The following is a 12,020-nucleotide window of genomic DNA, read 5'->3' as shown; positions in this document are numbered from 1 at the left end:
TCAAGTATGCCGCCAGGGCTACAGAATAATACGTTCAGCAAATATATGCAATGCAAAGTAAATTTTGTATGAAATAATTGACTTCACTCAGCAACCTAGCATATCAGCTCACGTTACTAATTGTATTTTTTGGGGAAATAATCTTCCAACCCTTAATAATGTCCCCTGGCATGTATGAAAAGGTTTCTGAGGACTGTTTTGGCAGCCTGAAAGGTTATGTTTAACAGCACCAACAAATGAGCCAACATACTTCATGTGCCATGAGTTTTGCTAAACAGAAAAACCGTGCGACCGTTGTTAAGTTAGGGAAGTTGACAAAAAGAAAAGTTTCCCCATCCCCTCCTCCCCCAGTGAAGCTACCTACACTCCCATGAAAGGAGCTCTCTGGTGTGCCAGGAGGCACTTCTGAACACTGTGGAACCAGGTGAGGGGATGGTGCCTGTGAGGGGAGAATCACCCCAAATCCTCAGATTCTAAGATATGTTAGCTTAAGAAGGTTCACAGAAGGAAAGTTTCCCATCCAGTCCTCCTCCCCACCATGAGCTCTCCTGGCCCCATCCTCCACTGTTCAGGTTGCCCACTCCCCCACAGAGGCTTTTCAGAAGTCTCAGACTGAAGGGGTGCAGGGAATGGAGCAGGAAACTTTCCTTCCCTGAGCTATATTAAGCTATATTAGGATCCAAGGCACTATTTGTTGAAAGTGACACCAAACGTTTTGGAACAGTGGGCACATTTTGGATTTTGGGAAAGGCTGGGAGTGCATCACAAAATGACTGTCATGGGGGTGTGATATAACAGAAAATCAGAGACAACCACCCCTGAAACACACACACACTGGCCACTCTTGCTTCCCAGAAATTGATTAGAAGGTACTTGCACATAGAATCATAGAACCATAGAATCATAGAGTTGGAAGAGACCACAAGGGCCATCGAGTCCAACCCCCTGCCAAGCAGGAAACACCATCAGAGCACTCCTGACATATGGTTGTCAAGCCTCTGCTTAAAGACCTCCAAAGTAGGAGACTCCACCACACTCCTTGGCAGCAAATTCCACTGTCAAACAGCTCTTACTGTCAGGAAGTTCTTCCTAATGTTTAGGTGGAATCTTCTTTCTTGTAGTTTGGATCCATTGCTCCGTGTCCGCTTCTCTGGAGCAGCAGAAAACAACCTTTCTCCCTCCTCTATGTGACATCCTTTTATATATTTGAACATGGCTATCATATCACCCCTTAACCTCCTCTTCTCCAGGCTAAACATGCCCAGCTCCCTTAGCCGTTCCTCATAAGGCATCGTTTCCAGGCCTTTGATCATTTTGGTTGCCCTCCTCTGGACACGTTCCAATTTGTCAGTGTCCTTCTTGAATTGTGGTGCCCAGAACTGGACACAGTACTCCAGGTGAGGTCTGACCAGAGCAGAATACAGTGGCACTATTACTTCCCTTGATCTAGATGCTATACTCCTATTGATGCAGCCCAGAATTGCATTGGCTTTTTTAGCTGCCGCGTCACACTGTTGGCTCATGTCAAGTTTGTGGTCAACCAAGACTCCTAAATCCTTTTCACATGTACTGCTCTCAAGCCAGGTGTCCCCCATCTTGTATTTGTGCCATTTGTGACATTTTGCTCCATAACCTCCTTTCTGGAAGGGCTAGAGACATACTTCTTTTTTAATGAAAGGCCAGAGTCTGGGGAACCAATGAAAGCCTTCATGGATGGTGCTTGGTTTGTGACCCCTGGTATATTAATTGATAACAAATATCAAAACAAAAACAAGACAAAAAATCTGAAGAATGCAACCATTTCTAAATGACATAACTGCAAAAGCCATATTACCATCCTTCATTTGGGAACTGTTTATCAGTAAAAAAAATATAGATCCAGCCTTTACATAGCAGTAAAGTCACTTGCCTGCGCTCTCTATTTATTAAACTATTACTTGCTTATGGCAAAGCCTTATCCACTCCCATCGTCGCATCTGGTACTTTATAACTGGATAGTGTGGGTTCATCTCTAAGGGGGTTAATTTGTACACAGTCTTGCCTTAGGACAGAGAGCTGGGCTCCATGACTTTCATGTGCCTTTGAGGTCTATAATTTTATGCAGTAGAAATCAGAGGACAAAGAAGTAACTTTAATCAGCATTCTTTTAAAATATTTTTAACTTGCTTGTCTCCTCACTTCACAGTCCATAATTCCTGTTTTATCTTCATATTCTGAGGCTACGTGCTCTATAGGGTGTTGTGCAGTCCTGTTCAATGTCATATGTGTTGTATTTTTTAAAAAAATAAGTAATGCATGTAATGGATGGGCCCAAAAAAGTGCCTTTCTGGGAACAATAGTTGTATTATTTTTTATGTTGATTTACAGATTTAGACATTAATTTTCAATTTTCAAATCATAGTATGTTTTCATTCTACAATGTCAAACACATTTCTTGCTTATAAAAGAGGCAACTGGCTGATTAGCTAGCTAGTTAGTTGGTTGGAAGTGCAGCTACTTAACAAATGGCAATACATTACTAGCTTCCAGCTTCCAGTATATGTAGATTAATGAGCAAACTTAAAACGATCATTTATGGTTCATTTTCATTTAATATTTTGAAATTCATTTCTTCCAATATGCAGACAGGTTTTTTTAAAAATAAATAAAAATAAATTCTGAAATGAGATAATTTTGTGGCTTGAAAAAAGCACCAAAGGCTGCACTCCTAACCCCACTCCATTCTGCAGGAGGGGGTGGGGTTAAGATTTAGCAGATGTCTCCGTTTTCTGGCCTCTGCTGCTGGTGGTGGTGCTCTATTGGCAGTAACTGGTGTTGGGCTCCAAAATAGGGTGTTGCAGTGGAAGAGCAGGACTGGGCATGGACCTGCAGCCCATAGGACAGTCCATTCCCTGGAGAGAGACACTGCTGCACCAAGCTGCAGATAGCCCAGAATTGGGAGTCATGCTGCTCCTTTCACTCCAGCCAGGAACAGCAAGCAGGGCTACAGATGCAAAGGAAGATCTGCAGCTCCACAGCTCCCTGGTCCCTCTTAAGGTCACACCCACACCATACATTTAAAGCACATCGTTTTCCCCAGAATCCTGGGAACTGTAGTTTGTTATGGGCGCTAGGAGTTGTATGGGGTGAGTGTGAATACTCCAGACTTAATTAAATTCTTTTTCTACTACATTTTGCTCTGAACTACTGTGTATTAAAAATAAGACAGTGTTGTGCCTTTTTGCGGCGAACGGGTAAAGGCAATTAGGCACAATCCACCAGGAAGGTCTCCCCTGAAAGTCCCACTTATTCATCAAACTTACTTCTAAACAGTCCTCTAAAACAGCAGTATTCTTAAAAGAGGAACCAGAAGAAGAAAAATATTGTGCTAATATTTTGGTTTCCCAGTGTTTGGCTAGGAATGGGAACTGAAATATGTTTTAAATACTGAGTGGCGTTTTGATTTGTTATCTGCCGCAAGTTTCTTCTGAAAATAAGGTGAGATATAAGGGCTTTTTAAACAAAGAAACAAATTGCCCAAAAACTATTAATTCAGAATTAAACTTCATGGAGTTATTTTCGACCCTGCTTCCCTACTTGATTATGCCTCCTTCTTGTTTCTGACTCATTTTTGGAAAGACGTCAGGTGGTTTGGCATAATCTCTGCATAACACATTCTTTTTTCATAGGCTCCAAATAAGGGAGGTATTTTCATACCCAAGTACGCCTAAGCAGCTAAAATCTAATTATATATTGCGACTGTTAAATGGGGAAGGGGGGTTTCAAGAGAGTCAGAGCTTAAGAAAAGAAAAAAATCTGGCATTTTATCTTCAGCTGAATAGCTGGCACTTACCATAATTTTTTGCAACCCTTACAGAATCAGAGTATCATTTATTCAGGAGTGGACAAAATGTATTCAATGGCTGTACTTGAGATATAAGTTACAGAATCAGGTCCTTAACATAAGAAATTTAATTTCCAGTTGAAGTACATTAGTACATTAGTGGGTGTAGCTAATTTCTCTTATTATAGAAAACAATGTTTAAAAGCAAATCTTGCTCATAACATCTACCCTACCCTGTATAAAATCATACTCTGGGCATGATCCAGTCCACTGCATCCACCTGCATGAGATTTCACACAAAAAACGGTGGACAGGGTGGGGAACCTCCAGTTGCAAGATTAATTCGGGGCTTTAGAGCACTTTGCACATGATGTCATTGTGGCATCATGTGACTGATAGGTAGGCAGCCTTGCTCACCTGTCAAATTTGGTCCGCAAGGCTGATCCTGATAAGGATCTGGCCTGTGGAGCCAAAAAGGTCCTCCATCAACTCTGGATGCATATGATGAGCAGCCATACAATCTAGTTTATCTTGATCTAGATATCAATGCTTGGAACACAGTAATTGTCTCACTGATGAAATCTGTTTGCTGCACATTTAGTCAAAATAGCCTAACATTTTTTTCCCCTAAAAAAATAAATTATTTTTCCAATATACCCCCAATAATAGCCAAATTATAACAATAACAATTAATTCCCAAATTAAACAATTATCAAAATGTCAATCAATTTCCAATTAATACATTTCAGTTAAAGTGGCTCCCCGCATGGTGGTTTGGGTGCATTTCTACTTTGCTTGTTAATATCAATATTACTCCAATGTCCCTTCCTCACTTGTAAATATCTTTTTATACTTTTTCCAGAGAGGGTTGCCGAATCATAAATATATAAAACAAGCTTAGAATAAACAAACCATGGGTTTCCCTCTCCCCAACCAACTCTCACACCAAAGAAAAACTTACCTTAATTCAAACCTTTGATCCATGTAGCTCAGGCATAGGCAAACTCTGGCCCTCCAGATGTTTGAGACTACAATTCCCACCATCCCTGACCACTGGTCCTGTTAGCTAGGGATGATGGGAATTGTAGTCCCAAGCATCTGGAGGGCCAGAGTTTGCCTATGCCTGATGTAGCTGGTATATTCAGCAGTATGTTGTTGCAACCCTATTCCATCACACACCAGTACTTTAAAGAATTAAAGATGCAATTAAACGGAGAACTCTGCTTCTTAATGGAGGGTTTTCGCCAGGTGAAGTGCTTTTGCACTCAGCACTTCCCTGCCTCCAACATTCCATGCTAGAGTGAGAGCCAGGTACCAAGATGAACTGCGAGTGAAGCCTATTCCCGCCGTCCCTGGGGGGAATTTGCAAGGATGATTTACCCTCAGTCATCCTTGTTTTTCGTTTGCCGACGATCCCCCGCTGTTGTGGGGGCTGCCTCCATTGAAGCAGGCAGGACCAGAAACCAGCTAGCCTAACAATTTTAATATCATTGTAGTGGAGTCAGTTAGTATATAATACTATATAGTGTAGTGCAGTGTTTCCCAACCTTTTTTGGGCAAAGGCACACTTGTTTCATGAAAAAAATCTCGAGGCACACCACCATTACAGCCCCGTGACGTCAGCGCGCAGCGTCACGCCGGGAGGGACATGAATTGCTAGCAAATTACATAATCACCTCCTTGAGGGCTGGCTCATCTTCTCCGAAGGCAGAACCCCATTAATTAACAGCACAGACTCACACCATAGCCAAGACGAGGGGGGAAAACCTCAGTCATGCACAGTCATGCACATGTGGGGGCTAAATGAGGACGAAGACCGGGCAGAGAGCAGGGTTCAAATCACCCCACCTGGCCAGGACAATCCCTGGGTGCTCCCTTGGGCCACTCGCCTGACCCACCTCGCAGGGCTGTTGTTGCGAGGATAACACAGGGAGAACCACGCGCGCCCCCGGGAGCTCCTTGGAGGAGAAAGCGGGCGATGAATGCAATGCACGAAATATATGAGAGGCGACCAGGTTTTGCAGGTGAGGGGCCCCCGCCAGCCTCCGCTTCCAACACCCGGCGCAACGACGCCGAAGTTTCCCCCCGGGCTCGGCTCGGGGAGCAGCGCTGCTCCCCCCCGGCTCCCCTTTGCCCTCCCAGCTCTCTCTGCCGCCCACTGGGGACCCCCCTCACCTGCCAAGTCCGGAGCGCCGGTGGAAGTTGCATGCATGCATGCAGGGCGCCGCGTTGCCATTGCATTGCACTGCACTCCATGCAACGCCTGCACGCATGCATTGCCTTGCACGCCCGCCAAGGGGTCTCCCCGCGGTCCGATGCGTCCCCTCCGGCGCGGATGCAGCATTGCAAAAATAACACACACCCCCGACGCAGCCCTACCTGGGGGGCAGCCTCCGCCTCCGCCTCCGCGGGGATCCCCGGGCTCCATCCTGCCGCCCAATCTCCGCGGGAGCGCAGGCAGGCTGCGCGGGGTCTGCGCGGAAGAGCCCCTGCCCGCCTGGCCGCCGCCGCCGCGCTCATTCCATGGCCGGGAGAAGAGCGCTTCAAACAAAACGCCAGGCCCGCCAGGCCACGCTGGGAAACGTAGTTTGCGCACCCCGCGCGGGCGCGGAGCCCAAGGGCGAGGGGACTACGGATCCCGGCAGCCCCCGCGCCGGGGACGGAAGAGGAGAGGCCGGGTGCAGGGATGGAGGGACGGGTGGGCGAGCGAGTGAGTGAGTGGCAGCCGCCAAGCCTTGGCTGAGAGCCAGGAAGGGCCTCCCCGGAGGAGGAGGAGGGAGGCGCAGAGTGGCAGGGAGGGAGGGAACCCCAGGGGTCATCTAGTGACGGCGCCCCAATCGAAAATTTGACTTTAAAAAAAAAATCTTTCGAATTTTTTAATTTTTCCCGCGGCACACCAGGCAACATCTCGCGGCACACTAGTGTGCCGCGGAACAGTGGTTGGGAAACACTGGTGTAGTGCACTACAATATATCATATTATATCACAGCATATCAACCGAGGTAGTCAATGTAGTGCTCTCCACATCAACTCTAATCAACCTCAGCCAGCTTGGCCAAAAATGAAGGATGATGCGAGTTGCAGTTCAACAGTATTGGCAATCCTTGGTATATATGATTGTTCATATTTAGGCACATTGGCACATTTTTCAAGGAACCATCAAGATCCATAGAATTATATACTGATTTCTGCTTTTCTATTCTAGAATATTGGCAAAAGCAGAGATTTTCCTTTGCAACACAGCCTGGGACTTTTTTAAATTATTGATTTGACTTTACTTTTAGATTTCATTCTATAAGAGCTTCAGTTTCCTTTTGCAATATAACATCACTCCACTTTTATAGAGCAAGGAGATGACCTATATAAATCATGCTGTATTTTACTTTAAATTTCACTTTTGACCCATGAAAGGGTATTTTGTGGGGAGTGACCTGGAAAAGTAAACAATTTTTCCCCAAGCACTCCGCATTCTGAAGATAAGGCAATGGTGCAAGGTCAACCATACATAGATAATCACAGTTATTTTGAAGGAATACAAGATTATTTTGTATCAAAAGTAGAGGATCTGTGCACCATGAGCCTCCAAAACAAGCAAAATACTGCTTGTGCACTGAAGCTACAGCAAGTAGGGGGAGAATAGATAGCAAGTCTTCCCATCGGGAAAAAGGGTCCCGATACATTCAACAAATATGTAGGAGCTTGCTATGGAGAGATACAAAACTTAATTTTACATACCAATAAATCAATGAATGTATACAGCAAGTAAACCTCGGGGGGGGGGGATGTTACGTACTGTGAAAAGATAAAGTTGTGGCTAGAAATATGAAACAAACAATATTAGTTCTGGGATGGAGCAGATTCCGTACAGATCTCGGTCTGCACTGAAATCCAGACTTGCTGTGAGGTTAGAAGGATCATTCCCAAACGAGAGGGTGCTTTAATTCCCTTCTCACCCATGAAACAGTCCACCTGACAACACTATTTGCAGAACAAAGCAACGTTTCAATGAACAGAAATGTTTTTGAGAACTGGTGGTGAACATTCATAGGCTCAAGTAGGTTTTCAGCCAATTAGAAGGCCATACTAGGAATAGGGGCCTCAAGAAAACCTTTAGCTACAAGGTTTTGGATGAAGCCTGTGAACAAAATCAGACAGGAGCTGTATTTTAAAGCAATCCCAATCTATATTCACAACAGCATACTGTATTATTATTCACCTGCCATCTCTTTCTGCTGCTCCACCTTCTGTTACTGTTTTGACGAAAATGCCCAGTTTCTCAAGGCCTGCATCTGCTCCAACTCCCATTCCAATAATGCTGATGCCAAGTCCATCTTCATCTGAGAAGCAGATAAATCAAAGCAGATCCATATATTTGTTAAGCATTTTTCACACTTGGATTAGTACATTTTGAATCCTGTTCTCTCTCCCCACCTGAGTAAAACCTTCCATGAAATTTTTGTTTATGACTTTATAACTGCATGTACAAAGAGTAAAACACACCTTGTCATTCATCCTCCCTAACTCATAAAGCCATAACATTTCAATGGACTTACAGTATTTCTTATTTCCTATCATGGAAGTCAAGTAGCCCCAATCGTTTTTTGCAATGGAAGGAGAAAGAAGCCTATCTTGCTCCTTCTGCCATGGCTGCCAATCAAGAAATCCTGTGTTCAAAGGAATTATGGCCCACTAATATATACTGAGTTCAGGATACTTCTAAAAAGCAGTTTTCCATAACAGAAATTGGGGGGGGGGGAGAGAACCAGTGCATTAAACATTAAGATCTGGATACCAAAAACCCTACTCACACATATCTCAAAGAGACACTTGGCAAATCTATTTTGAAACTGAGGGCTCGTCCAGGCTTCCCTTCACACTGTGCTCGCCAGGCACAGTTCTGGGCTTTAAAGCTCCGTGTCCAAGTGTTTTTGTCCTGTTGCTTTTCCAGAGAAAACCTGTTATTTACCACTGAATTGGAGCAAATGGCAATCTGGAGAAGCACCGGGATAAAGCAAAAAAACAAAAACTGCTCAGATATGGAACTTTAAAGCCTGGACTTGTGCCTGGAAATGTAGCACAAAAGGAAGTCTGAATGAGCCCTAAAGGGGGTTTCTGAAAACAGGTTTGTGACTGTGGATATGAGGGGATCAACCTCTCAGGAGATTACTTGAGGTTGACAAGGTTTGAAGCCAATGTTCTACTGCATACACAGATGTGAATTAACATGTTACCTCAACTGGATTACAATGTAATAATAATATAATATAATATAATATAATATAATACTATATGATACTATTTAATATCCAAGAATTATTTATACAAATTGCACACTGCATATTAAGCTATGGCAGGTTTTTCATGACCCCTTTCTGGCAAAGTCTTGCAATTCTACTACATATCTGTATGACTATACATGCTCTGCAGCATAGCATTTGTAGAATGCATACCCTTTTCAAGCTCTGCTGGGAAAAGCTCCAGCTTCTCCACACGTTTTTCTAGTTCGTATTCTGCTGATGCAGCCACCGGGTCTACTTCATCATTTCTCCTGTCATAATCTTCATTAGAATATGTGTGGAAAACCTGGAGAGAGAGATAATGGTAATAAGTCAACTAAACCATCCAAAAGCTCACTTCTAAAACCTACTACTACTCTAGAGGTGAGCTATTGCTTTCATACCCTGCTTCCGAGCTTCCTAGAGTATCTGGCTGGCTAGACAGAACACTGATTTAATTGAGAAGGGGGTTTCATATGTTCTTAAAGCAAGGATGGAGAACCTGTGACCCTCTAAATGTTGTGTGACTTCAGTTCCCATCAGCCCAAGCTTCCACTATAGCCAGTGCTTAGGGATAATGGGAGCTGTAGTCCAACGTCATCCAGAGGGTCAGATGTTAGCCACCCCTCTCTTAAAGGAAATAACTGTTGTGCACATATAACTGTGGACATCAGTAATAATGAGGTTGCTTTTCTTTGGAGCCAGATGCAAAATGGTGGGTCAGGAGGGTGACCATATTCTTAGAATTAAGGAACAGGGTCACTGTGCCTCTGAACACATTCTCAACTCAATAATTTGCTTTCAGTTCCAGAACTGAGGTCACAATCCTGTAACACAAAAATCCACAAAATGCTACAGCTTTTTTGTTTGGTTTAGGCAAGGTGGAAGGGAAGCTTTTCTGTTGTCCATATGATTTAATAATTATTTAATAATTTAGAATCTGAACCCTTGTTGATCTACTATAACATACTGTGAGATCTACTAGTAGACCCCAATCTACCTTTTGTCCACAGCAACTCTTTTAGAATTCAGGATCTTATTTCTGCATTAAGCAGATTTTCTTTCTAACCCACATAGCAACAAATCCAATACGTGTTCCAGAAAGAGCACCACTCTGTTCTTTTTAATAATGTAAAACAAAGGGCAGTTCAAACCTTTTTTTTTACAAAAAAAGAACTATCTTTACTTGAAAGATTCACAGCAATTTTTAAAAAGTGCATAAGATGCAATATGATGGTGGAATCGGAACTATCATTAGTTTCATCTTTTAACAAATAACAAAGCTGTGATTTACTCATACTGTATTCAATAAAAGCTGCGGATAAATGAATACTACAGTATATACTACAGTAAACTGAAACCTTAGGTGCCGCATAAATTAAAACTTCTTGTACATAAGGCATTTTGAATAAGATGTTAAATATTGGTTAAACGTTATCGGACACTCAGTTCTATAAAACTCACAGTGACATTCAAAAGCCAAAGCACAACAACAAAAATTGGGGTAGTCAAGAGTCTTCGTTCTGGAGGTCTGTTCTTAACCTGAAACTGTTCTTAACCTGAGGTACCACTTTAGCTAATGGGGCCTCCCGCTGCGGCCACGCCGCAATTTCTGTTCTCATCCTGAAGCGAAGTTCTTAACCCGAGGAACTATTTCCGGGTCAGCGGCGTCTGTAACCTGAAGCGTCTGTAACCTGAGGTACCACTGTACAACTAAGTCTAGATCCAACCCAATGTAACAAACAATAAAGTCTGAGATCCAGGCACTAATAAGCATCATTTAAAAGGGTGGGGGGAGACCAACACTACATAAAGAGAATCCCCTGCCCACCAGTCACAAATTCCTGAAACTGTATAGACTGACATTTAAAATCTTCCATGGAATAGGCTGGAATAGCAAACTCCGTATCATGTTGCCCTGCTAGTCATGGCATCCCATGTATTTACATTTCTGTCTGGCAGGAAAGGCCTAGCCATCACCATCACCTCACCTTCTTCAGGTGAAGGCTGGTGTTAACTGTATCTTCTCCAGCATCCCCCCAACTATGTGGGTCCTCCTCAATGGTCAATTGCCCCTTTAGCTATTAATCATGGTCAGCACAAGGCATGGCAGCATACAGTTGGATAGATCGATACTCTGTGCATGCCCACTATTTCTCCACCCCACCCCCTCTTAAATAAATTTCTCAACTGCATTTCTGGGCAGTACTGGCCTCTGGCTCAAGCTCAAGGGCTGTTAAGTGTTTTTGCATTACTCAAGACGTTGTGGGCTACACCCCTGGATTAAAGGGTGTGGGAGATCAGGAGGAATGATGGGCTGAAGCTACCAAGCAGAAGACTTGAGCTAAGGTGGCAGTCATTTTATTCCCAAGTAGGTGGCAGGAATCCCAAAGTGACCTAGAGGATGAAGAGGATGGTGGCAAGGAGAAAGAAACAGAGCAGTAAACCCATTGCTAGTAGGCTACTCCACTGGGTTGGTGTTAGAATGTGGTGTTGCCATCCAACATACTCCCCTTGCCACTCCCCTTTCAAAATCACCAGTTCTGTCAAAAAATAATGGGTTACTTGATTTTTTAAAAAGGAGAAATTACAGCTTCTTCAAACGTGGGAATTTGCAATGGTATCTATAATGAGGATCACGTTAATTTTTTTTTTTTGTAAAGCTGGCTTTTCACATGTTTTGTGCAAAACTAAGCCCCCCCCCCAAAAAAAAAATACCAGGCTGCTGGGCATGGTGGAGGGCAGAACCCTATTTTCCCTTCATACATTTCTCTTATGATTTCCCCAAAATAAATGAAAAAAAATTAACAACAAAACTGAGCTATCATAATATACTGTGTGGGTTGAAATGCTTTATTTAAGGAACAAAGCTTTTCTCGTTGCATCAAATATGGGCTTCAGGTTGGCAAAGCAAACAACCA

General features: G+C 43.4%; 1 protein-coding gene across 30 annotated transcripts in view; it reads right to left on the bottom strand.

Moving 5' to 3' along the window:
• The window catches only part of PPP1R9A (protein phosphatase 1 regulatory subunit 9A), a 148,536-nt gene that overhangs the window by 62,628 nt on the left and 73,888 nt on the right, over positions 1–12,020 (bottom strand). For all 30 annotated transcript variants that reach the window (XR_014518026.1, XR_014518027.1, XR_014518028.1 and 27 more), the window contains 2 exons: positions 9,274–9,406; positions 8,040–8,160 (listed from right to left, as the gene is read on the bottom strand). Coding sequence is in view for 25 of the 30 variants with exons in the window: in XM_083469028.1 (XP_083325154.1) it covers positions 8,040–8,160; positions 9,274–9,406 (254 nt within the window). In the remaining 5 variants the exon portion in view is untranslated. The remainder of the gene's footprint in view (positions 1–8,039; positions 8,161–9,273; positions 9,407–12,020) is intronic.

This window comes from Podarcis liolepis (assembly GCF_965112155.1).
Source record: "Podarcis liolepis genome assembly, chromosome: 12".
Taxonomy (NCBI): domain Eukaryota; kingdom Metazoa; phylum Chordata; class Lepidosauria; order Squamata; family Lacertidae; genus Podarcis; species Podarcis liolepis.
This window is presented reverse-complemented; position numbering and strand designations above follow the sequence as displayed.